The 27,496-nt window shown below is 44.7% G+C and overlaps 1 protein-coding gene across 3 annotated transcripts in view; it reads right to left on the bottom strand.

Moving 5' to 3' along the window:
• The window catches only part of efl1 (elongation factor like GTPase 1), a 372,345-nt gene that overhangs the window by 244,856 nt on the left and 99,993 nt on the right, over positions 1-27,496 (bottom strand). For all 3 annotated transcript variants that reach the window (XM_070858673.1, XM_070858675.1, XM_070858674.1), the window contains exons 10-11: positions 25,058-25,194; positions 18,439-18,561 (exon numbers count right to left, since the gene is read on the bottom strand). In XM_070858673.1, the coding sequence (XP_070714774.1) occupies positions 18,439-18,561; positions 25,058-25,194 (260 nt within the window). The remainder of the gene's footprint in view (positions 1-18,438; positions 18,562-25,057; positions 25,195-27,496) is intronic.

Genomic DNA, 27,496 nt, shown 5'->3' with positions numbered 1-27,496 from the left:
CATCAAAGAGCTCATTTTGGGAGTGGAAGTAAGTTTCCTCAATTCTGAGGGACTGCCTATGATGATGAGTGGCTAGCACTCTCACCTCTTGAGTCAGAAGCTTGTGGGTTCAAGTCCTGCTCCAGAGACTTGAACAAATAATCCAGGCTGACACTCCAGTGCGATACTGAGGGAGTGCTGCACTGTCGGATGTGCCGTCTTTCAAATGGGAGTTCTCACTGGTGTCCTGCCCAATATTTATCTCTCAACCAACATCATTAACACAGATTATCTGGTCATTACCTCAACGGTGTCTGTGGGAACTTGCTGTGCTAAAATTGGTTGCTGCGTTTTCTAATTCCTAACCATGACCACACTTCAAAAGTACTGTGAAACACTTTGGAACATCCTGAGGCTATGAAAGGTGCTATATAAATGCAAGTTGTTTCTTTAAGGAGAAGGGGATTCAGGGACAGGTGAAAATGAACAGAAAGGAGACCCATGGCACAGGCATGAGTGCATAGGCAGGTAACAGAGCAGCCCAGTACCCGACTCCCTTTTAGATGTCTGCCGGAGTGGAGGTGGTGCTGCTTAGTTGCAAGAAGGGCTTCTCTTTATGCCACTCCATTGCATCATCCTCATCGGTCAGCACTGCAACAGGCCTACAAGACATGTTCTAGGCCACAGCTGGCATGGCTGCAGGCATCCTTGCTGCACACAGCACAGCACTATTTGCTGACCAAGACATTTTTTTTTTAAATTCGTAGCCAATCGTTCCAATTCTTTGTCAAATCACAAACGCCAGATGTCACCTTGCACATGCCAAGGATCACTCTGCGCCAATGCTCTTAGCCAAAAGGCCTAGAGCCACTGCACCGTTCCTGGAAGTACTGCAATACCAGGTTCGTGCCATGGAGGTGGATGGGTCAGGTCCCCCACACACCTCCGTGGAGGTGGATGGGTCAAACCTCCCCACCCACCTTTGAGAAGACAGTTCCCAATGATCACTGAAGGGTAGGTGTGCCAGGGGCCTGCAGGTATGGCTCATGGCACTGCGGCAGCTACAGCCAATCAGGTCATGGCGGCTACTGATCACCCTGACTTGTCTCGTGACGCACTGTGAGTGAGATACTTCTGGTGAGTCAGCATTCACAAAACTTAGCGACACCTTTGGGGCCGGGGGGGGGGGGGGGGGAGCTCCCGTCCCTGTGATGATGGAGCGGTCAGTGGCAGTCCCAGTGGGGGCGGTCGGAGGGAAATGCAGTCCAAGCAATGAGACTCCTCCGCCTGAATTTACCCGCATTCTGCAGTGCTAACCCGCCCAATTTTGAGCAGGACTGCAGCCCAGGGCCTCTGCCGCAGCTTCCTTTGAAGGTAGCGCCCCTGCCGACACCAATGTCTTGACACAGCAACGTACTTTCGCCGCTGTGCACAGGAGTTATCCCCAGTGTCCTGGCCAATATTTATCCCTCAATCAACATAACAAAATCAGATTATCTGGTCATTATCACATTGCTGTTTGTGGGAGCTTGCTGTGCGCAAGTTGGCTGCCGCGTTTCCCACATTACAACAGCGACTACACTTCAAAAGTAAAGCACTTTGAGACGTCCAGTGGTGGTGAAACTGCAAAAAAATGCAAGTCTTTTTAAATGTGCAAAACTTCCGATGACGCTTCCCCCCTATTCCCTTCCGGGTTGGTCTATAGTTAGTCCCATAAATTGAGGAGTAACCACCTATAGTTGGAGAGGAACTACAGGCAATTGCAGGATTTGAAACAAGGTGGGTGAGGGGGCATAACCCCTTCCAAATCCCTGTGTGGTTTCTTCTTTCTTAGGCAGTCCCCCGGAGTCGAGGATGACTTGCTTCCACACTAAAATGAGTTCTAAGATGACTGATGAGACCGATGCGGGATCTACAGTCTACGCTCGACCACATTGTCCACATGCCTGATACTAGACTCCCAAAACAAGCGCTCTACTCCGAGCTCCGACACGGCAAGCGAGCCTCAGGTGGGCACAGGAAAAGCTTTAAGGACACCCTCAAAGCCTCCTTGAAAGAGTGCAACATTCCCATCGACACCTGGGAATCTCTGGCCCAAGAGCGCTCAAAGTGGAGGAGAAGCATCCAAGAAGGCACCAAACACTTCGAGTCTCCCCAAGCACCCCACCCATCCGTCCCTTCAACCACTGTCTGCCCCACCTGTGACAGAGACTGTAGGTCCCGCATTGGTCTCATCAGTCACTTTAGAACTCATATTAGTGTGGAAGCAAGTCATCCTCGACTCCGAGGGACTGCCGAAGAAGAAGTAGGAAACGTGGCAGCCAATTAATTACTAAGACCAAAGCTTCGCTTCGGAAACAGTGTCAAAATGGGGGTGGGGGGGGGTGGCGGAATTTAGTATTTTTTACAACTTGTGCCCAGTGAGGCAACAGAGTTTAAAAATAAATTTCAATTTCACATACCAATTGTTTGTTTATATATTAACTTACTTACAGGGAAGCCTCCTTGATTAAGCTGCTCAGAATGCCTGTTCCTGGAAGCTGCGTTCCTGGGACTCAGCTGCATGTGCATTATTTCAAACTTTGTTTATTCCCCACATTGACGTTTCCCATGCTAACGCACGGCTGGCTTCCAACTTGCTCAATCCTCCTGCACTTGTTGCTTCCTTTGCCCTCAGCAGTATGCAAAGCACTTGGCCAGCTGTCACCACCCCTGCTCAGTTTCCCTCGGTGACGCGTCAATAGCTTCCCAAAGGGTGAAGTATAGGCGTTGTCGCTGACACCTTCTTATGACCGTAGCATGTTCACTCCCTCTTTGTAACTTCCCCTGTACAGAAGTATCCTGATTCATGCTAAGTATTCATTTCCCTGGTTCGCACTTGCCAATAAACTACTGGCTAATCTTCGTGTACCAGCTCGCCTCGTTCAGCACAAAAGGATTAAAAGTTTGCCAGGTCAGCCTTTAATATAAGTCTACATGAGAAAAGTCCTCGTACCTTTACCATACCGGAATATATTTCTTTAGGTCTGACATCATCTTCCTTACATCCTTTCCATTCCTATATGTTTGGGAAACATTTGCCCTTTGCTTATTTTCTCCCATGCCTGCAGCACCAGCAGTTTGTTGGAGGCCAGGGGATCAGCCCACCTCTCCCTCACTGCTTGAAGTGTTGCCAGTGTCTCATCCCCAATTCTGCATGTCCCCAATTCTGCATGTCCCCAATTCTGCATGTCCTTTGCACAGCAAAACTGCAAAGCTCACAGTACTGCTGCACGACTGAAGGGGATTAAATGGCTGCCTGGCACTGTTACCAGATGCTGGCCTTGCAGACTGTCCCTGCCACTCCACGGATGGCCCACTGCATGGGTGCCACAGCACGAGGTGTGCCACCGCTCCTGAAATCGGTGGATGCTTAAAAACACCAGGAACTGTCAAGTTAACCCTTTCATGATGCTCAAACACCAGTCTCTGGGCCAATATAGCTGGAGAGAGTGAGTGAGAGTGAGAGAGAGAGTGAGAGAATGAGAGAGAGAGAGAATGAGAGAGTGAGAGAAAGAATGAGAGAGAAAAAGAGAGTGAGAGTGAGAGAGGAAGAGATAGTGAGATTGTGAGATGGAGAGAGGGTGAGAAAGGAAGAGAGGGTGAGAGAGGAAGAGAGGGTGAGAGAGGAAGAGAGAGCGAGAGAGAAGAAAAAGAGAAAGGGAGAAAGAGAAAGGGAGAAAGAGAGAAAGAAAAAAAAAGAAACAAAAAGAAACAAAGAAAATGACCCTTTGTTTACTATGAGCCTCTCAGAACAGCCCACGCAGCAATGAGTGGTACCACTGGGGAAATGAGTCTGCCTGTTAAGAGTACCCCAGTATTTGCTGTATTCAAAGAATGGTAACTGAACTTCACTTGTATAAACCAGGGAGAGCATTCAACTGCACTTCATGCAACTGGCAGTCTGGAGAATGGAGAGAGAACTTTTCATCTTAGTGCCGCTGCTAGGGGGCCCCACATTACACACCTGTGTGCGTCCTATGCATGATTCTTGGACCATTGATTTAAAATGGATGGAAAATCATGCACAGTGCTCGCTGAAAATTCCACCCTGCTCTTCCACCAAGCAAGACTCCCCTACCAGAAAACGATCCCTTATGTCTGTGTCAGAGGGTACAGGGTAAATTATAATTGTACGTCCTCCCATCAGACAGTTTTGCACAGCATAAAAAGAACTTGCATTTATATAGCACCTTTCACAACGTCAGGACATCCCAAAGCGTTCTACAGCCAATGATATACTTTTGAGGTGGAGGCACTGTTGTAATGTAGGAAACGCGGCAACAAATTTGCGCACAGCAAGGTCCCAGCAATGAAATAAATGACCAAATAATCTACTTTAGTGATGTTGATTAAGGAATAAATATTGGCGAGGACACTGCCTGCACTTCTTTGAATAGTGCCGTGGCATCTTTTACACCGGAGAGGATAGGAGGGGCCTCGATTTAACATCTCACCCGAAAGACGGCACCTCTGACAGTGCAGGTCTCCCTCAGTACTGCACTGGAGTGTCAGCCTAGACTATGTGCTCAAGTCTCTGGAGTGGGTATTGAACCCCCCACTTTCTGACTCAGAGGTGGGTGTGCTACCACTGAGCCACGGATTGTGATTGCACTAGAGAGGGTACAGAGGAGATTTACCAGGATGTTGCCTGGACTGGAGGAAAGATTGGACAGGCTGGGTTTGTTTTCTTTGGAATAGAGTAGGTTGAGGGGAGATCTGATTGAGGTATACAAAATTATAATAAAGATAAAGAAAGATGGAAAGACTTGGATTTATATACCGCCTTTAAGATCACCGGACATCTCAAAGTGCTTTACAGCCAATGAAGTACTTTTGGAGTGTCGTCACTGTTGTAATGTTGTAGAGTGGATAGGAAGGACCTATTTCCTTTAGCAGAGGGGTCAACAATCGGGGGCAATAGATTTAAAGTAATTGGTTGGAGGTTTAGAGGGGATTTGAGGGTAAATGTTTTCACCTAGAGGGTGGTGAGGGTCTGGAACTCACTCCCTAAAAGGATGAAAGAGGCAGAAACCGTCACTACATTTAAAAAGGACTTGGAGGCACATTTGAAGTGCCATAATCTACAAGGCTACAGACCAAGAGCTGGAAAGTGGGATTAGCTCTTTGTCGGCCGACACAGACACGATTTGCCGGAATGGAATAATGGAACCAACTGTACAGGGTATTGGTGAGACCACACCTGGAGTACTGCGTACAGTTTAGGTCTCCTTATTTGAGGAAGGATATACTTGCATTGGAGGCAGTTCAGAGAAGGTTCACTAGGTTGATTCCAGAGATGAAGGGGTTGCCATATGAAGAAAGGTTGAGCAGGTTGGGCCGATACTCATTGGAGTTTAGAAGAATGAGAGGTGATCTTATTGAAACGTATAAGATTCTGAGGGGTCTTGACAGGGTAGATGCAGAGAAGATGGTGATTGGTGAGTAACTTTTCTTTTTATTTTGATATCAGTAAGTAAACTGTAACATTGTTATTACCAATTTAAGGGTATCTAAGGGTTAAGGCATGGCAGGAGAGATCGGTCACGTGATATGCTCCTCCTGTGCCATGTGGGAACTCAGGGACGCTTCCGGTGTCTCTTACGACTACATGTGTAAGAAGTATATCCGCTTCCATCTCCTGATGGACCGCGTTGCGGAATTGGAGCTGAGGGTGGATTCACTCTGGAGCATCCACGATGCTGAGAATGACATAAATGGCACGTGTAGTGAGTTGGTCTTACCGCATGAGAAGGATCCACAGCCAGCTAGGGAATGGAAGACCAGCAGGAAGAGTAGTGCAAAGAAAGTAGTGCAGGGGTCCCATCTGGTCATCCCCCTGCAAAACAGATACACTGTTTTGAGTGCTGTTGAGGGAGATGACTCATTAGGGGAGAGCAACAGCAGCCAAGTTCATGGCACCGTGGCTGGCTCTGTTGTACAGGAGGGCATAAAAAAGAGCGGGAGAGCGATAGTGATAGGGGATTCAATCATAAGGGGAATAGATAGGCGTTTCTGCAGCCGCAATCGAGACTCCAGGATGGTATGTTGCCTCCCTGGTGCAAGGGTCAAGGATGTCTCCGAGCGGGTGCAGGACATTCTGAAAAGGGAGGGAGAACAGCCAGTTGTCGTGGTGCACATTGGTACCAACGACATAGGTAAAAAAAGGGATAAGGACCTACGAGACTAATTTAAGGAGCTAGGAGTTAAATTAAAATGTAGGACCTCAAAAGTAGTAATCTCGGGATTGCTACCAGTGCCACGTGCTAGTCAGAGTAGGAATCGCAGGATAGCACAGATGAATACGTGGCTTGAGCAGTGGTGCAGCAGGGAGGGATTCAAATTCGTGGGGCATTGGAACAAGTTCTGGGGGAGGTGGAACCAGTACAAACCGGACGGTCTGCACTTGGGCAGGAACGGAACCAATGTCCTAGGGGGAGTGTTTGCTAGTGCTGTTGGTGAGGAGTTAAACTAATATGGCAGGGGGATGGGAACCAATACAGGGAGACAGAGGGAAACAAAAAGGAGACAAAAACAAAAGACAGAAAAGAGATGAGTAAAAGTGGAGGGCAGAGAAACCAAAGGCAAGAAACAAAAAGGGCCACTGAATATAAAAGGGCTGCAGGAGGGGTAAAAACTAAAAATCATGGTTTAAAAACTAGGATGAAAACACTCTACCTAAATGCACGCAGCATTAGAAATAAAGTAAATGAGTTGACGGCACAAATCATTACAAATGGGTATGATTTGGTGGCCATTACAGAGACATGGTTGCAAGGTGGTCAGGACTGGGAATTAAACGTACAGGGGTATCTGACGATTCGGAAAGATAGGCAGGAAGGGAAGGGAGGTGGGGTAGCTCTGTTAATAAGGGATGATATCAGGGCAGTTGTGAAGGATGATATTGGCTCCAATGAACAAAATGTTGAATCATTGTGGGTGGAGATTAGAGATAGTAAGGGGAAAAAGTCACTGGTCGGCGTAGTTTATAGGCCCCCAAATAATAACTTCATGGTGGGGCGGGCAATAATCAAGGGAATAATGGAGGCATGTGAAAAAGGAACGGCAGTAGTTATGGGGGATTTTAACCTACATATCGATTGGTCAAATCAAATCGCAGGGGGTAGCCTGGAGGAGGAATTCATAGAATGCATACGGGATTGTTTCTTAGAACAGTATGTAACAGAGCCTACAAGGGAGCAAGCCATTTTGGATCTGGTCCTGTGTAACGAGACAGGAAAATTAAACGATCTCCTCGTAAAAGATCCTCTCGGAATGAGTGATCACAATATGGTTGAATTTGTAATACAGATTGAGGGTGAGGAAGTTGTGTCAGAAACGAGCGTACTATGCTTAAACAAAGGGGACTACAGTGGGATGAGGGCAGAGTTGGCTAAAGTAGACTGGAAACAAGGACTAAAGGGTGGCACAACTGAGGAACAGTGGAGGACTTTTAAGGAGCTCTTTCATAATGCGCAACAAAAATATATTCCAGTGAAAAAGAAGGGCGGCAAGAGAAGAGATAACCAGCCGTGGATAACCAAGGAAATAAAGGAAAGTATCAAATCAAAGACCAATGCGTATAATGTGGCCAAGGTTAGTGGGAAACTAGAGGATTGGGAAGATTTTAAGCAACAGCAAAGAATGACTAAAAAAGCAATAAAGAAAGGGAAGATAGATTACGAAGGTAAACTTGCGCAAAACATAAAAACAGATCGTAAAAGCTTTTACAGATATATAAAACGGAAAAGAGTGACTAAAGTAAATGTTGGTCCCTTAGAAGATGAAAAGGGGGATTTAATAATGGGAAATGTGGAAATGGCTGAGACCTTAAACAATTATTTTGCTTCCGTCTTCACAGTGGAAGACACAAAAACCATGCCAAAAATTGCTGGTCATAGGAATGTGGGAAGGGAGGACCTTGAGATGATCACTATCACTAGGGAGGTAGTGCTGGACAGGCTAATGGGACTGAAGGTAGACAAGTCCCCTGGTCCTGATGAAATGCATCCCAGGGTATTAAAAGAGATGGCGGAAGTTATAGCAGATGCATTTGTTATAATCTACCAAAATTCTCTGGACTCTGAGGAGGTACCAGCGGATTGGAGAGCAGCTAATGTAACGCCTCTGTTTAAAAAAAGGGACAGGCAAAAGGCAGGTAACTATAGGCTGGTTAGTTTAACATCTGTAGTGGGGAAAATGCTTGAAACTATCATTATGGAAGAAATAGCGGGACATCTGGATAGGAATAGTGCAATCAAGCAGACGCAGCATGGATTCATGAAAGGGAAATCATGTTTAACTAACTTACTGGAATTCTTTGAGGATATAACGAGCATGGTGGATAGAGGTGTACCGATGGATGTGGTGTATTTAGATTTCCAAAAGGCATTTGATAAGGTGCCACACAAAAGGTTACTGCAGAAGATAAAGGTACGCGGAATCAGAGGAAATGTATTAGCATGGATAGAGAATTGGCTGGCGAACAGAAAGCAGAGAGTCGGGATAAATGGGTCCTTTTCGGGTTGGAAATCAGTGGTTAGTGGTGTGCCACAGGGATCAGTGCTGGGACCACAACTGTTTACAATATACATAGATGACCTAGAGGAGGGGACAGAGTGTAGTGCAACAAAATTTGCAGATGACACTAAGATTAGTGGGAAAGCGGGTTGTGTAGAGGACTGAGAGAGGCTGCAAGGAGATTTGGATAGGTTAAGCGAATGGGCTAAGGTTTGGCAGATGGAATACAATGTCGGAAAGTGTGAGGTCATCCACCTTGGGAAAAAAAACAGTAAAAGGGAATATTATTTGAATGGGGAGAAATTACAACATGCTGTGGTGCAGAGGGACATCCCAAAAGGTTAGTTTGCAGGTGCAGCAGGTAATCAGGAAGGCAAATGGAATGTTGGCCTTCACTGCGAAAGGGATGGAGTACAAAAGCAGGGAGGTGTTGCCTCAACTGTATAGGGTATTGGTAAGGCCGCACCTGGAGTACTGCGTGCAGTTTTGGTCACCTTACTTAAGGAAGGATATACTAGCTTTGGAAGGGGTACAGAGACGATTCACTAGGCTGATTCGAGAAATGAGGGGGTTACCTTATGATGATAGATTGAGTAGACTGGGTCTTTACTCCTTGGAGTTCAGAAGGATGAGGGGTGATCTTATAGAAACATTTAAAATCATGAAAGGGATAGACAAGATAGAGACAGAGAGGTTGTTTCCATTGGTGGGGGAGACTAGAACTAGGGGGCACAGCCTCAAAATACGAAGGAGCCAATTTAAAACCGAGTTGAGAAAGAATTTCTTCTCCCAGAGAGTTGTGAATCTGTGGAATTCTCTGCCCAAGGAAGCAGTTGAGGCTAGCTCATTGAATGTTTTCAAGTCAAAGATAGATAGATTTTTAAGCAATAAGGGAATTAAGGGTTACGGGGAGAGGGCGGGTAAGTGGAGCTGAGTCCACGACCAGATCAGCCATGATCTTATTGAATGGCGGAGCAGGCTCGAGGGGCTAGATGGCCTACTCCTGTTCCTAATTCTTATGTTCTTATGCTTCCCCTCATGAGAGAATCTAGAACTAGGGGGCATCGTTTCAGAATAAGGGGTCGCCCATTTAAGACAGAAATGAGGAGGAATTTCTTCTCTCGGAGGGTTGTGAATCTTTGGACATCTCTACCCCAGAGAGCTGTAGAGGCTGGATCATTGAATATATTTAAGGTGGAGATAGACAGATGTTTGAACGATAAGGGAGTCATGGGTTATGGGGAGCGGATGGGAAAGTGGAATTGAGGCCAGGTCAGATCAGCCATGATCTTATTGAATGGCGGAGCAGGTTCGAGGGGTCAAATGGCCTACTCCTGCTCCTATTTCTTATGTTCTTTTGGCCTTCTTCCATGCTGTAAATTTCTATGATTCTATGACATATCAGGAATTCAGGTGTGGCGTTCAGTGCTTGCGCACGATTTCCCATCCATTCAATCTAATGGGAGAAAAACCGAGAGAGTCTTGATTTGCAATCTAATTTTGCAAAGCTCGGCGTTGGGAAGACTCACTCATAAAACATGTCTCCATGACCCCAGGAGAAGGATCTGCATTGGGAGATCAATGTGGCCATTAAAAAGTGTAGACACAGTGGGGTGAATTTTAACCCCAACGGTGGGTTGGGGTCAGATGGGAAGTTAAAGTGTTAAAAATCTGAATCCTGACCCAACCAGCTTCTAAACAGCCCACTTCCCCTTTTAACGGAGGCGGAACAGGGGAGCGGATAGCTAACCCACTGCCAGGAGGAGAGACATCAATTTAAATATTGGTAATTCACCCATTATAAACTTAACTCTGGCTGGTCGGGTTTCCTGGGCTTCAGGGAATCCACCAGCTAAAGGAAGGCGAGGACAACTGGATCCAGTCGGTAAGTGCCTTTTCATTTATCTCCTGGATCCAGCGTCCCTGCCTCACCTCCCATCCGAGGTCTCCGATTCACCCCCCAACAAGACCTCGGAAACCCCGCCCAACAAGGCCTCCAATCTGATCTCCCCGCACACCCCTCCACCCCGCAACGAGGCCTCCAATCTCCCCCACCCCACCAAGCCTTAGATTTCCACCGCCCCCCACCCCTAAGGCTGCCAACCTCTCTCCACCCCATTCCTAGACCTCCAATCGCCTCTCCAGCCCAATCGCCTTCCCAGCCTCTCTTCCTCCATCCCCGACCACCCACCCCGGTGCTCCTCCAGTTCCCAATGCTCCCAAGTCCAGACCATGCCCCCTCCCCCATGTTTCTCCGGCTCCCGACCACCACCCCCCCACCCCCGCCACACACAACTCCCTGATCTTTTCATCTCTCCTCTCTGTGCCACAGGCCTACCCACCCACAGCCAGCCAGCGTCTCCATCTGGCTAGCTGCAGGCGGGAAACAGAGCTTTTAAATGCTAATCATGCCCTGCCATTAAATTTGGCTTTCCCCAATCGCTTTCTAACCCCCGACCGCTCCTAACCCGCCTCTAGATTAAAATTCCAGCCAATATCTCAAATAAATAATCCGGCCACAAAAATAATGTTTTAATACATCACCTCTAAAATGTTTTGTTTTGCGTTTTTTTTAAAACCACGATAAGGCAGATTCCAGATAAACATATTTTGCTGAGTACTCACAATGTATGTGATTAAAATTCTGAGGTTATGTAGCTTCAATTTATTGAAACTGGAAAATTGAAGAATAGTAATGCATATGCAAGAACTGTACATGATGAAAGTATTTATCTGTATACTAGAGTAAATTTAACAAAGTGTACACCCAAATTCTGTATTTAATGTTCAAGAATCAACATTCCCGTCTCCAAAAACAAAATTAGTCATTGATATGTAAAAAGAAATGCCTACAATTTTGAAACCAAGGCCCGGTTTATTTTTCAGGTCAACAGTAAAGATTCCACCTTCCGCAGAGATCCTGGTCAACATTCACCCCCCTCAGTGTAACAAGTGAAAGGTGCCATTTCCCATTCCTCTCACTGCTGTTTTTGGGAAGTTGCCGAGTGCAAACTGGCTGTTGGTCTTTGCTGACTTAACAAGTGACTGCTCTTCAAAACTAATTGTCGTGAAAGACTTTGTGACCTTTCCCAGAGATGTGATAAGGTGCTATACACGTGCAAGTCTTCCTTTCGTTCAGTATCTTGATCAAAAGTCAGTCATACAACTAACATTTGTTCCAATACTAACATGTGACCAATGCAAACTAAGCTGTTACTTCAAGCAATGAATAAAAACACAAGGATTGGTTCCAACGAATAAACTGTTACATATCAATGACCAATTTTGTTTTTAGAGATGGGAATGTTGATTCTTGAACAGAAAAATATTCTGCATTTTGTTAAATCCCAGAATTTGCATCAATTCTCAATGAATCGTTGCTTAGTAAAGCCAAGAGCTTATTTTAATCAAATGATTCATCATATTTTCATCAATTTACTCTTGTAGGATTGTGATAGCATTTCTGCACCGCAATGAATTTAAAATTAGGCAGACTTCACTGCCACACTACAATGATGGGCACTTATTTCTATTACTTATGTGCTTCCATTCAACTGTATATTCAACATTCAGGAAAGATAGAATAAAAGGAAAAGGAGGTGGGGTAGCATTGCTGGTTAAGGAGCAAATTAAGGCAATAATTCGGAAGGACATTAGCTTGGATGATGTGGAATCTATATGGGTAGAGCTGCAGAATACCAAAGGGCAAAAAACGTTAGTGGGAGTTGTGTACAGACCTCCAAACAGTAGTAGTGATGTTGGGGAGGGCATCAAACATGAAATTAGGGGTGCGTGTAATAAAGGTGCAGCAGTTATAATGGGTGACTTTAATATGCACATAGATTGGGTTAACCAAACTGGAAGCAATACGGTGGAGGAGGATTTCCTGGAGTGCATAAGGGATGGTTTTTTAGACCAATATGTCGAGGAACCAACTAGGGGGGAGGCCATCTTAGACTGGGTGTTGTGTAATGAGAGAGGATTAATTAGCAATCTCGTTGTGCGAGGCCCCTTGGGGAAGAGTGACCATAATATGGTGGAATTCTGCATTAGGATGGAGAATGAAACAGTTAATTCAGAGACCATGGTCCAGAACTTAAAGAAGGGTAACTTTGAAGGTATGAGGCGTGAATTGGCTAGGATAGATTGGCGAATGATACTTAAGGGGTTGACTGTGGATGGGCAATGGCAGACATTTAGAGACCGCATGGATGAACTACAACAATTGTACATTCCTGTCTGGCGTAAAAATAAAAAAGGGAAGGTGGCTCAACCATGGCTATCAAGGGAAATCAGGGATAGCATTAAAGCCAAGGAAGTGGCATACAAATTGGCCAGAAATAGCAGCGAACCCGGGGACTGGGAGAAATTTAGAACTCAGCAGAGGAGGACAAAGGGTTTGATTAGGGCAGGGAAAATGGAGTACGAGAAGAAGCTTGCAGGGAACATTAAGACGGATTGCAAAAGTTTCTATAGATATGTAAAGAGAAAAAGGTTAGTAAAGACAAACGTAGGTCCCCTGCAGTCAGAATCAGGGGAAGTCATAACGGGGAACAAAGAAATGGCGGACCAATTGAACAAGTACTTTGGTTCGGTATTCACTGAGGAGGACACAAACAACCTTCCGGATATAAAAGGGATCGGAGGGTCTAGTAAGGAGGAGGAACTGAGGGAAATCCTTATTAGTCGGGAAATTGTGTTGGGGAAATTGATGGGATTGAAGGCCGATAAATCCCCAGGGCCTGATGGACTGCATCCCAGAGTACTTAAAGAGGTGGCCTTGGAAATAGTGGATGCATTGACAGTCATTTTCCAACATTCCATTGACTCTGGATCAGTTCCTATCGAGTGGAGGGTAGCCAATGTAACCCCACTTTTTAAAAAAGGAGGGAGAGAGAAAACAGTGAATTATAGACCGGTCAGCCTGACATCGGTAGTGGGTAAGATGATGGAATTCATTATTAAGGATGTCATAGCAGCGCATTTGGAAAGAGGTAATATGATAGGTCCAAGTCAGCATGGATTTGTGAAAGGGAAATCATGCTTGACAAATCTTCTGGAATTTTTTGAGGATGTTTCCAGTAGAGTGGACAAGGGAGAACCAGTTGATGTGGTATATTTGGACTTTCGTCCCACACAAGAGACTAATGTGCAAAGTTAAAGCACATGGGATTGGGGGTAGTGTGCTGACATGGATTGAGAACTGGTTGTCAGACAGGAAGCAAAGAGTAGGAGTAAATGGGGACTTTTCAGAATGGCAGGCAGTGACTAGTGGGGTACCGCAAGGTTCTGTGCTGGGGCCCCAGCTGTTTACACTGTACATTAATGATTTAGACGAGGAGATTAAATGTAGTATCTCCAAATTTGCGGATGACACTAAGTTGGGTGGCAGTGTGAGCTGCGAGGAGGATGCTATGAGGCTGCAGAGTGACTTGGATAGGTTAGGTGAGTGGGCAAATGCATGGCAGATAAAGTATAATGTGGATAAATGTGAGGTTATCCACTTTGGTGGTAAAAACAGAGAGACAGACTATTATCTGAATGGTGACAGATTAGGAAAAGGGGAGGTGCAAAGAGACCTGGGTGTCATGGTACATCAGTCATTGAAGGTTGGCATGCAGGTACAGCAGGCGGTTAAGAAAGCAAATGGCATGTTGGCCTTCATAGCGAGGGGATTTGAGTACAGGGGCAGGGAGGTGTTGCTACAATTGTACAGGGCCTTGGTGAGGCCACACCTGGAGTATTGTGTACAGTTTTGGTTTCCTAACCTGAGGAAGGACATTCTTGCTATTGAGGGAGTGCAGCGAAGGTTCACCAGACTGATTCCCGGGATGGCGGGACTGACCTATCAAGAAAGACTGGATCAACTGGACTTGTATTCACTGGAGTTCAGAAGAATGAGAGGGGACCTCATAGAAACGTTTAAAATTCTGACAGGGTTAGACAGGTTAGATGCAGGAAGAATGTTCCCAATGTTGGGGAAGTCCAGAACCAGGGGACACAGTCTAAGGATAAGGGGGAAGCCATTTAGGACCGAGATGAGGAGGAACTTCTTCACCCAGAGAGTGGTGAACCTGTGGAATTCTCTACCACAGAAAGTTGTTGAGGCCAATTCACTAAATATATTCAAAAAGGAGTTAGATGAAGTCCTTACTACTAGGGAAATCAAGGGGTATGGTGAGAAAGCAGGAATGGGGTACTAAAGTTGCATGTTCAGCCATGAACTCATTGAATGGCGGTGCAGGCTAGAAGGGCCGAATGGCCTACTCCTGCACCTATTTTCTATGTTTCTATGTTTCTCATTTGGACTTGTTCTTGATGTCAAGGTGACCTCAACAAACATAATTCTCCAAGAGTGTTTGTGGCCAGACACACTGATCAGCATGCACATACAATGCTTTCTCAGCCCAATTTTAAAATATCTTCTCTCTGAAGGAACTATATGTCCATCATTGACAGTCCTTCAGAATCGAGGAAGACTTGCTTTAGGTGGCTGAACAGTCCAATACGAGAACCACAGTCCCAGTCACAGGTGGGGCAGATAGTCATTGAGGGTAAGGGAGGGTGGGTCTGGTCTGCCACACACTCTTTCCACTGTCACCATATTCCTTACTTCTTGAAGACACAGGCATCATTGACTACGTATGTAGCCATTCATATCCCTACTGACTATCCCAGGAAGGGCCGCTAGTCCATTCATGTGCAAATACATAGAAGTTAAACACGGAAACAGGCCATTCAGCCCAAGCAGTCCGGTCGCTGTTTACCTTCCACACGAGCACATTCCTAGGATTAAGCTTTTTGCACACTACATAAAAAACGGACTTAAAAGTCCTGAACAACCAAAAACTACTGAGAAAATGATTTCACTGCTAGTCCACGCGAATAACTTATTGCTGTAAAATTCAAAGCAACGGTTTGTTGATGTACAGAGTTAAGTATGGTGGAACCTGAAGACGTGCAGGTTTACTTAAGATTTGGCACCAAGAACTCTTGAAGTTTCTGAAATGTAGCCACTGAGAATTTCTAACTTCTTTTCTCTAATTTTCTTTTCCAGTTGCCAAGTTAATGCAGTTTGTTGTGTAACCAATGATATTGCCTGCAACCTGTATGAACCACTGTATTAGTAGCAGGTGGGAGCGGGACTGATGGCAAATAACCAATGGAACACTTCCCCGCATCGTTCCACCATTTTGATTGTATGTGAACTGTATAAGAATGTAACATGTGTAGCTTGTCCCATGAGATCGGCGTTGAGAGCACTCAGTAACGGTACTGATGAGGCTGGATCTTCCTTGATTAATCAGGTTTTAATAAACAACTCTTGTCTCTATAAAAGACCTTTCGTGTGAGTGTTATATTTGTAATACTCCACAACAGTTATGAGCCACAAAAGGAGCACTTTCTGGTGTGCAATTGTTGTAAAACAACACGCCACTGCGTGCAGTGTGTATCGTATTACCTTAAAGTATATATTTTACAAACCAAAACTTCCTTGTTCACATCAACCAAATCTCTGCTGTGCGGGTGCATAACAATTCCAAAACACATAGCAATCCCTCCCATTGAGATCACAGTATTCCCTTTCCTACCATTTCAGACTTCTGCTTCCACCCACAGTTGCTGTGATGTGGCATACAGACAGCTCACAGGCATCATTTATACAGGAGTTGCCACTCTAGAAGCAGCAAAGCCAGGATGTTAAAATTTAACCCCAAGTGCATAAACATCAATACTGGACCGATACTAATGCATCCCAACTCGGGCGCCATTGGAGCCATGATCAAGCAAGTCTGTAACTCCAACTCCTGTTCACCAACTTGTTAGCATTTCCTTCCCCTTTAATTATCTATATACAAGACTAAAAACAGTCTGTATGCACACATTTCCTGTCACAAACTTCATTTCCTCTGGTCACACTTTATATATCGGCAAGGAAATTCCAGCCTCCCTGAGTCCGTACGGACCCGGGAAGACATCGGAAAAGCCGGTTTTCAGTGCACAATGCGCATGCGCTGAGTACCAGCTTTTCCAATCTGTCAAGCATCTCTGGAGCAAGGACATCTGCACGGGCAAGATTGCGGGATTTACCCATATCTTGCCCAGCAAATGTCCTCAAAATTCTTGCGCCTGAAAAAGCAAGTGCATAGCCTACTGTTACTGGCATAAGTGTTTAAAAACATACACAAATATAATTAAATTAAATTAAATAAAACACATTTTATTGTTTAAAAACTCTGCCTACTAATGTAGGTCTATTTTTAACCGAATTACAAAACTTAAAAAAAAAATCGGAAAAATATCGTCTTTCTAAGGCATTTATTAACTTTAATTTCAATTAATTTTAATTATGTGAGGTCCGTTTTTTATTTTTTTATTAGTGTGTTTGTTTTTTTTCCCCCATTAATAGCAATGAGAACTGGTAGATACGGAGTTCCCATTGCTATTAATGAGAAAGCTGTGGCATACTGTACCTGATTGGTTGAGCAGTCACACACGACTGCACCTTCTGCGTGAGAACGGGAGCGCGCTTCGCAGCGCGGAAGAGAAGGCCTCCCCACCAGAATCCCACGCTTCTCCGGGACCACCATTTAATTTGGTAGAAATGTTTCAGATCGGAGGTAATTGCCCGCGGGAAGCCTCCGAATGCAATTTCAGCCCCATCAACATTGGAAATGCCAACCTATTTAGTCGTAATGTCCCTATGTAAACTTCTCCCAATGATGCACAGCCACTAGGTGGCACTGTATCACAGTTTGTCCTGTAACATTGAATGTTCTGACACACCATGAGCAATGTCACACGTGTACCAGTGTATCAGATTTTTCTTTAGATGATGATAGGCCAAATGCATTGCACTGAAATCTACCCAAGGCAGTATAAGGCCCAACATCTGATGCCACACAATATCCTAGAATCCATTATAAGCAGCGACATCAAGATGCAGGTAACTCACCCACACAAGTCAACTCTCAAATCGATAGACAATGCTCTGGTAGCTAAGTCAAGCTTAATGCCCGCCAGATTAAGCTGGTCATAAAACTATGAACACCATTGCGTATGCATGCACGCAACATACGATGCAGCATGTTGGTTTCTGCGTGGGAGCAGTACGGTTTGGGGTTTTGCGGAATGCCAGAACACCCCACCGTGACAGGACACTATATCCTGGAGAAACCGAGATGCATCTCACAATGTCACCGACTCACTTTACCAGAGAAGTACATCACGAGCAAGAGAAATGTCTGCATTTTAGCATTCGATGTTCCGATACAGGTTGAACTTCCCTTATCCGGCATGTTCGGGACCTGGCTTGTGCCGAATAAGGGATTTTGCCAGATAAAGGGAGATCAGCCCGAGGGAGATGGGGAGGGGGGTGGGGGGGGGGGGGGGGAGGTGAGGGGAGGCGGCCCAAGGTCAGGGAGTGGGGGGGAGGAGAGGCGGTCGGTGCCCCGGGCGGGCTGCAAAGTGTTGGCGCGGCCGACAGCAGGCTGAGTGTTGTCAGGGTGGAGGTCAGCCGTGTTCTGCGGATGCGTCCCCGGGCCACCAGAATCATGCCAGACGAGGGGTGGTGCCGGATAAGGAAATCCTGGATGAGGGAAGTCCAACCTGTACTGATTTGATAATGATCAACGATGGTATTGAAAACTTGACAAATGTAAACGGATTATATTGATGAGACAAGCAATTACTGTTGTGTGTTTGAGCAGCCGAATATGAATCGACACTGTAATTCTTTTTACTGATTTAACAATCTAGAAAGAAATGTGAATTAATTCAAAATAAGCAACAGCATTCAGATAAGTGTACAAAAATAAAGGGAAACGTATTTAACGCAGTTCAGTTATTTCTTCATCAATTTGTACATAAGTTCTTCTCGGAATATACACAACCATTTACCTTGTTTGAGGGCTTGGGTTTGGGCAGGCAGTGAATCAAATCTTCTGCTTTGGACACACATGAGCTTCTCAACCCGCTCTGCAGTAATATCCAAAGGGCTGGGCAGCTTGTTACATACCATTGCTGTTGCGCTTTGTTAAGGAATTCCAAAGTGTGCCAATGGATTCATCTGGATGGCTCCTCATCCAAGAGACAGCTTAACCATTTCACATTCTACCATAATCCATAACAATCATTTTAGGTTGGCCAGACAGACCATCATCATATCATTCCATTTTATTCTCAATGTCGTCTTAAATGTTGGAAGCAAATCAGTATCTGGTGTTATGTGCAAGGACGCAAATTAGTTGCTAATTTATTCATTATAACATACTTTCCCAGCATAAGTACAATGTTTTTCTGTAGATTTATGGGTCCTTTGAATGAAGTCATTATTATTTCCTACTATGTCCTTGCATTGTCCCCATGTATCCCCCAATCAGAGGGTACGCACACTTAATTTTGTTGGAGCAAAATCTTAGAGATCTGGAGTAAAATCCAGAGGTCAATAGATTTTTGAATATTAAGGGAATCAAGGGATATGGGGATAGTGCAGGAAGGTGGAGTTGAGATAGGTAAATCAGCCATGATCTTATTGAATGGCGGAGCAGACTCGAGGGGCTGAATGGCCTACTCCTGCTCCTATTTCTATATTCTTAAAATCATGCTTTTTATATTTTTAAAGCTGCTTTTGCTAGCTCACATTTCGAGTCATAAACCATCCAATAAATTGTTTTCACAACATTTAATGTGCCCATTTGTAGTGATTATATAGCTTAGTGCCATATCATATGATTCACTTTAGCCCTTTTCTTGTTTCTTGACTGCATAACTGGCAGTTTATCAGGCGGTGCTTCAGCATTTGACTTATTCAGTGTGACTGGTGTAACATTGCTGTGTTAACAACTCCCATTCTACTCGAAAGGTGTGACAATTGTCCTGAACTTCCTAATGTTCACACAATAGAATCAGGCACCTGTTACCTCTAGGCTTGACTATTCCAATGCATTCCTGGCTGGCCTCCCACAATCTATCCTATGTAAACTAGAGATGATCCAAAACTCGGCTGCCCATGTCCTAACTCGCACCAAGTCCCGCTCACCCATCACCTGTGTGCTCGCTGACCTACATTGGCTGCCGGTCAAGCAACGCCTCGATTTCAAAATTCTCATCCTTATTTTCAAATCCCTCCATGGCCTCCCCTCCCTATCTCTGTAATCTCCTCCATCCCACAACCCCCTGAGATGTCTGCGCTCCTCTAATTCTGCCCTCCTGAGCATCCATGATTACAATCGCTCAACCATTGGTGGCCGTGCCTTCTGTTGCCTGGGTCCCAAGCTCTGGAACTCCCTGCCTAAACCTCTCTGCCTCTCTATCCTCCGTCAAGACGCTCCTTAAAACATACCTCTTTGACCAAGCTTTTGTTCACTTGCACTAATTTCTACTTATGCGGTTTGGTGTCAAATTTTTTATCTCATAATACTTCTGTGAAGCGCCTTGGGACGTTTCACTACATTAAAGGCGCAATATAAATACAAGTTGTTGTTGTTGTCAGTCCTTGCTCATTCCTACTTTAGCAGGCCCTTTTATGGTACTGGTGAGTAAAATCCTAATTTTTTTTTACCGTGACCTTCTCCCATCCATCAAAGAGACGAGCTTGGTTGGCACATGTAATTATATTGCAGCAAAATCTGGAAGCTCTGGAGAAAGATCATGTTTGCGAGGATGCTGCTCTCAGCTCAGCACTTCAATCCAAAACTATCCAATTTACCGGCTGCGCCTTTTAAAAGCAGTTACGGATTCTGCTACCACCACTGGTTTGATTGGGTATTTCAAGTTCTAACAACACTACATCAAAATTCTCCTAGCCACTCCCTTCAATCTTTAGTCCTCTGGTATTAAGGTTAAATTTATGACCCTGACCAGTGGAAATAGTTTTTCCTGATTTACTTTATTAAAACCTCTCATAACTTCTATGGGATCTCTTCAGCCTTGTTTCAATGAAGAGAGTCCTCGGGCCCAAACTTGGTCAAAGCCAAGGCCCACCTAAAGAACCGCCGAGAGACCAGGCAGTACTTTGCCAGGAAGATTCCTCTAAAAGAGATGGTAGTGTCGCCCGGCGGCAAAATAACAGCTTATGCCATCAATCTGGGCAGCAGCGGGCGGGAGCTCGCAATCGCGGCAGAAAATGCGAACCTTGCCAAAGTGCTGCCAAGGATCGAGTCGGGCCTGGGGGGGGGGGGGGGGAAAGACCTAAAAATAAAAATCTTTAAAAAAAAAAAAAAAATTTTTAAACACTGGAACACTTTCAGGGGACCCCATACAGATAAATCGCTGGAATAAAAAATTAAAAGATGCTCACTAACCTTTTTTTTTGCAGATCTTCTACCGTTGGGGTTAGACCTGCCTCCATGCAGCAGTCTTTCCCCCTTCTGCCGCCAACTCCCGCCCGGACGAATCTGCCAGCTCAGTGGGCAGGAGGACACTTACGCGACTTGGCCGCCAGCGGGCAGTTCCCGGTGGTACTCCCCTCCTGCCGGCTACAGACCTGGAGGAATCTGTCATCGAGGGGAGACTGCCGAAAAAACTCAGCGGCAGCAGTGGGCGGTAAGGCCAATTTCGGGCCCCGAGTTTCTCTAGCCTCTCCTCAGAACTAAAATCCCTCATCCCTGGTATCATCTTAATAAATCTCTTCTGCCTCCTCTCTATGGCCAAGTAAGGCACAACAATATTCTGACTGTGACCAAACCAATGATTTGTATAGGTTTAACATGACCTGTTTGCTCTTGTATTCAATGCCCCTATTTATAAAACCCAGGATTCCCACTTTTTATTCACAGCTTTATCAACCTGTCCTTCTATTTTTCAAGATATGTATCTGAACCCCTAAGTCTCTTTGCTCCTCTACCGCTTTCAAAGTTTTTCCATTTAATATATATATCCTTTTCTTATTCTTCCTCCCAATAAATTTAACCTGGCATCAACCTGCCCAATCTACCAACTTCATAGAATTGTGTATGTCCTCCTGAAGTCACTCACAGTCCTCGTCAGCAATAGTCAAGCCTTCTTACTCTTGTGCCATCTGCATATTTTCATATTGAATCTCCACTCTCAAGTCCAGATCATTTACATATATCAAGAGCAGCAAGGGTCTGAATACTGACCCCTGGGGGGACACAACACGACGTTCCTCCAGCCCAGAAACATCCATTAACCCCTACTTTGTTCTCTGTCCTTTAACCAACTTCCTATCTGTTCCGCCACATTCCCTTCAATGTCACGTGGTTTAATTTGATCAACAAGCCTTTTATCCAGAACCTTATCAAGCATCTTTTGAAAATCCATATACACAACATCCATTGCATTTCCTCTTTCAATATATTCAATTATTTTATTTTAAACCCAAAACTTCCTTGATATTCATTTTCTTTTAAACATCGAGAGGATTAACAGTTTCCTTATTCAAATCCCTCACACAGAAAATACAGACCAGATAAGGAGCTATTGACCAACTGAGTTATACAGTAAAGTGGATTTACAGAAGGCATTCAATAAGATGCCACGTAAGAGGTTACTGCACAAGATAAAAGCTCACGGGGTTGGTTAACTAACAGAAAACAGAGAGTCGAGATAAATGGGTCATTGTCCGGTTGGCAAACAGTGACCAGTGGGGTGCCGCAGGGATCGGTGCTGGGGCCTCAACTATTTACAATCTATATTAATGATTTGGATGAAGGGACCGAGTGTAATGTAGCCAAGTTTGCTGATGATACAAAGATGGGTGGGAAAGCAAATTGTGAGGAGGGCACAAAAAATCTGCAAAGGGATATAGACAGGCTAAGTGAGTGGGCAAAATTTTGGCAGATGGAGTATAATGTGTGAAAATGTGAGGTTATCCACTTTGGCAGAAAAAATAGAAAAGCAAATTATAATTTAAACGGAGAAACATTGCAAAGTGCCGCAGTACCAAGGGACCTGGGGGTCCTTGTACATGAAACACAAAACAATAGTATGCAGGTACAGTAAGTAATCAGGAAGGCAAATGGAATGTTGGCCTTTATTGCAAGGGGGATGGAATATAAAAGCAGTTTTGGTCTCCATATTTAAGGAACGATATACCTACATTGGAGGCAGTTCAGAAAAGGTTCACTAGGTTGATTCCAGAGATGAGGGGATTAAATTATGAAGATAGGTTGAGTAGGTTGGGCCTATACACACTGGAGTTCAGAAGAATAAGAGGTGATCTTATTGAAACTTATATAAGATAATGAGGGAGCTCGACAAAATGGATGTAGAGAGGATATTTCCACTCATTGGAAAAACTATAACTGGGGGACATAGTCTTAGAATAAGGGGCCACCCATTTAAAACTGAGATGAGGAGAAATTTCTTCTCTCAGAGGGTTGTAAATCTATGGAATTCTCTGCCCCAGAGAGCTGTGGAGGCTGGGTCATTGAATATATTTAAGGCGGAGATAGACAGATTTTTGAGCGATAAGGGAGTAAAGAGTTATGGGGAGCGGGCAGGGAACTGGAACTGAGTCCATGATTAGATCAGACATGATCTTATTAAATGGTGGAGCAGGCTCGAGGGGCCAAATGGCCGATTCCTGCTCCTATTTCTTATGTTCTTATACCGCCTTTCTGGACTAGTACGGACTACTATGAACACACCTTTGTGCACCTAGAGTGTTTGTGCATCACGAGGTCGATCGATGCTCACTCTCACATTCCAATGCAACAAATGGGCACGCCCCAGCACATCAAGCTGAATTACAGCCTGGCTCTCCTTGCCCTATCCTATCTAGCAGTACCAATCACACCTGGTACAAGTACCCAGTAATACTATCTTGTCTTTGCAAACTAAGTATGAGTTAGCCTAAACCAAGTCTAACAATTAACCCAGACATGTTAACCCAGCCTTGTTGCAGCTAAAGCTACCCAAAGAAGACACTTTTTGAAACACACTGGGGGAAAACAGTATGATCATTTATATCTTGAAACCCACAAGCTTTTGAATCCATCATCAGACCACAGTACACGAATGATATTAGGAAGGATAACCAATTTCAATTTTAGTTGCCTTAGGGGCTGATTTTATTGCTGAACTATGAAATATGATGGAGTGCTCCCAATTTATTTGGCACAGTGAAGTAATGGAAGTAGAAACTCCTCTAAGTTCCACCACAGGATGGAATAAAGCCAGTGAAGTAGAAGATCAAAAGCAGTCACACATGCTCGATAGCTCAGCATTTTCTAAGTTTCAGATCCCAGATTTTCTGTCATTTTGAATGATCAAGACGATCTTTATTTACTGATGGTTATTTTAAAATGGTGCTCTCCTTCATAATGGATGCCATTTGTTTTACTCATTTATGTAACTATAAACATCAATTTAATTAATGTGCGTGAGACTTAAGTGAAAACAAATTGCCCCCCGCACTTGCCCTGTTTCGACTGTCGCGGTAGATGTGGTGGGCCTCGTGTGTGAAATTCCGCTCTTTTTTCCAGCGGACTGGAAATCGGTCATAATGGGGGAGGAAGCGCGGCGGAGAGCGGAAGTTTGCACACTAGAGAGGCAGAAATTGGGGGCGGGCGGAGCGGCCGCTGCTGTCACTCATCAGCGTAGCGCTGATGACGTCATCACGGTGCCGCGTCACCACATCTCTCCCCTTCACTGAAAGGGGAGAGCCACTGCGAACTCTGCGATTATTTTAATTAGGCCCACTGGCAAGAGGAGGTGCCAAGCGGCCCAGCTGAACTCGGGGGCACAATTGCTGGCCCGACATGGCAGTCGGCTGACAAAAAAGAAAGATGGCGGCCGCAGCAGTGTGCCCTCCCCTTTAATGGCAGCCGCACCGCCATTTTGCAAGTACTCCAAGCTAAGTGCACCGACAGAAATAGCTGCCAGTGGCACCGAGCGGCAGGAGCAAGATTTTCTCGGCAGAATTTCATGCTCTGATGACATACTTAGGATGGATCGGCAGGTAGTGGGGGGAGCGGGTCACTGCCGGGATACCACAGGGGCGGAATTTTCAAAATGGTGGCCATTTCACAGAAAATCAATGGCCATTGCACTCTGCAGCGTGGCCACCGATTTCTGGCAGTAACAGGCCTTAAGGGAAGGGGCAATTTCGGCCCCCATTTCTCTTGACATTACACAAGTCCCTCTCATTTTTGTGTTGGTTTTGGAAGTTATGTATTTTCTTCTTCCCAGCCCTTTACCAAACCCTACTGAGAGATGGTCAAGGAATCAGGCAACTTACCAGAAGTATTCTTTCAATGCCCTTCTGTAACTATTCACTGGAAGCCTGAACTCAACAGCTCAAAACTGAGCTGGAGTTTCAATGGACTACATCACACTCGCGTCTCCCTATTTTTAAAACTGAAGCGAGATCGTTTTGTAGTTTATATGTTAAATTTATTAAAGGCGATACTTCAGTTAGCTTACCATTGTTTAGGTTATACAGATGAATTCATCAGCAGTCATAATCACAATCACTAATAGTTTGGCCAATCATGCATTATTATTGCTAAACATTAAAATCCCAAAAAAACTAAACAACATAATTAAAGGATACACAACACAGCCTGGGAGATGGGAAGCCATTGAGTACAAATGGCATTAAGGTGCACTTTAGGATCCGTGTGACGTGAATCACGAGGTAGAATAGTTAGACCCAATGAACTTACTATCTTATCAATCTTCTCTTTGTCCCTAGAAACCAAGGCAAAAGATTACTATTTTTTCACACATACACAATTCATTCCTTAAAGGCATATTCAAGGTGAGGCTCATAAAAAATTCTCATCTTGTGGAACGCATAAAACTAAGGCTGTTCAGAGGGCAGTATACACTTACAAAAAGAGGGGTTGTTTGCATTTCATGCTTAGCTCAGTGCTGAAGTCAGGGTATTGCTGATTTTGGCATCCAGCAGTCCCACATCATTGAGCAAATGAGCACAGTACACTGCCACGGTCACTGGAGAATTACACAATTAAACAACTTCAGGTAGGTTTAAATTTGATTGTTGCCCTTAGCAAATGCCAAACTGCAGGAAAAGGCTCTGAAATACAATTCCTGTAAGTATTGTCTGGAATGTATTAATTTAATGATCACATAAGACAGTACTGCAGTACCACTGCCAAACAAAGAACTTCAAATTTTGACTCCGTACAAATAGATTTCCCATGGTACTGCTCATGGGTAGTCTGAAACACGAAGTGTGGGCTTTGATGTTTACAGCAGTCCTGTAGCAGTGTAACTGTGACAGCAGGGCTCCCCTCACTATAGCATGGCAACTTTACTGAAGTCATATTTTGCATGACCAACTAAGGTTAAAGATATTACAGACTACACTAATAATGAAATAAACAGGCATCATAGATATATCTTATGTTTTTATATCAGTAATAATATTTATCCACAACTTTACAAAACTTGCAAGTAACTTTGTTCATGTCTCCACAAAAACCTCTCATCTCTAGTCATTTATATTATAAAGTAAGTATTTTGTCCCACTTTTCCTCCCATGTGGATTTGCAGTATCAGTTTCACATTCAAATATGAATGGTTACAGCACATGAGGCCTTTCGTCCCGTCGAGCCCGTGCCGGCTCTCTGCAAGAGCACGTCAGCTAGTCCCACTCCCTCTCCCTCAATACGTGACCACCTCCTTCCCTTAAACATGTGTCATGGTCCAGACCTGGCTGATGTCTCCAGCCACAATTTCTGAGGACAGCATCAAATCTTCTCAAACATTCCCCTCTGGAAAAAGATAGTGGGGCTGGAATTCTGCTCCCCCGACTAAGAGTAGGTGTACTCACTGCTTTTGAAGATTATTCTCCGCCCCGGTCCATGGGGCGGAGAATCGAGCGAGATTCAGGTGTTAGATTTTTTTGGGGGTCGGGCAATGTTTAGGCCGGAAGTGTCCTTGGATCAGTCGGTTGTCGCTCCGAGTCATCAGCTCCCCATTCAAATAACATTCCCTTTTACTGTTTTTTTTCCCCCAAGGTGGATGACCTCACATTTTCCGACATTGTATTCCATCTGCCAAACCTTGGCCCATTCGCTTAACCTATCCAAATCTCTTTGCAGCCTCTCTGTGTCCACTACACAACCCGCTTTCCCACTAATCTTTGTGTCATCTGCAAATTTTGTTATATTACACTCTGTCCCCTCTTTCAGGTCATTTATGTATATTGTAAACAGCTGTGGTCCCAGCACAGATCCCTGTGGCACACCACTAACCACCGATTTCCAACCCGAAAAGGACCCATTTATCCCGACTCTCTGCTTTCTGTTAGCCAGCCAATTATCTCTCCATGCTAATACATTTCCTCTGACTCCGCGTACCTTTATCTTCTGCAGTAACCTTTTGTGTGACACCTTATCGAATGCCTTTTGGAAATCTAAATACATCACATTCATCGGTACACCTCTATCCACCATGCTCGTTATATCCTCAAAGAATTCCAGTAAATTAGTTAAACATGATTTCCCTTTCATGAATCCATGCTGCGTCTGTTTGATTGCACTATTCCTATCTAGATGTCCCGCTATTTCTTCCTTAATGATAGCTTCAAGCATTTTCCCCACAACAGATGTTAAACTAACCGGCCGATAGTTACCTGTCTTTTGTCTGCCCCCTTTTTTAAACAGAGGCGTTACATTAGCTGCTCTCCAATCCGCTGGTACCTCCCCAGAGTCCAGAGAATTTTGGTAGATTACAACGAATGCATCTGCTATAACTTCCGCCATCTCTTTTAATACCCTGGGATGCATTTCATCAGGACCAGGGGACTTGTCAACCTTGAGTCCCATTAGCCTGTCCAGCACTACCTCCCTAGTGATAGTGATTGTCTCCAGGTCCTCCCTTCCCACATTCCTGTGACCAGCAATTTTTGGCATGGTTTTTGTGTCTTCCACTGTGAAGACCGAAGCAAAATAATTGTTTAAGGTCTCAGCCATTTCCACATTCCCCATTATTAAATCCCCCTTCTCATCTTCTAAGGGACCAA

The sequence above is a fragment of the Pristiophorus japonicus genome, chromosome 17, assembly GCF_044704955.1.
Source record: "Pristiophorus japonicus isolate sPriJap1 chromosome 17, sPriJap1.hap1, whole genome shotgun sequence".
NCBI classification, from domain to species: domain Eukaryota; kingdom Metazoa; phylum Chordata; class Chondrichthyes; family Pristiophoridae; genus Pristiophorus; species Pristiophorus japonicus.
Note: the sequence above shows the minus strand (reverse complement) of the source record. Positions and strands in the feature narration are given on the sequence as shown.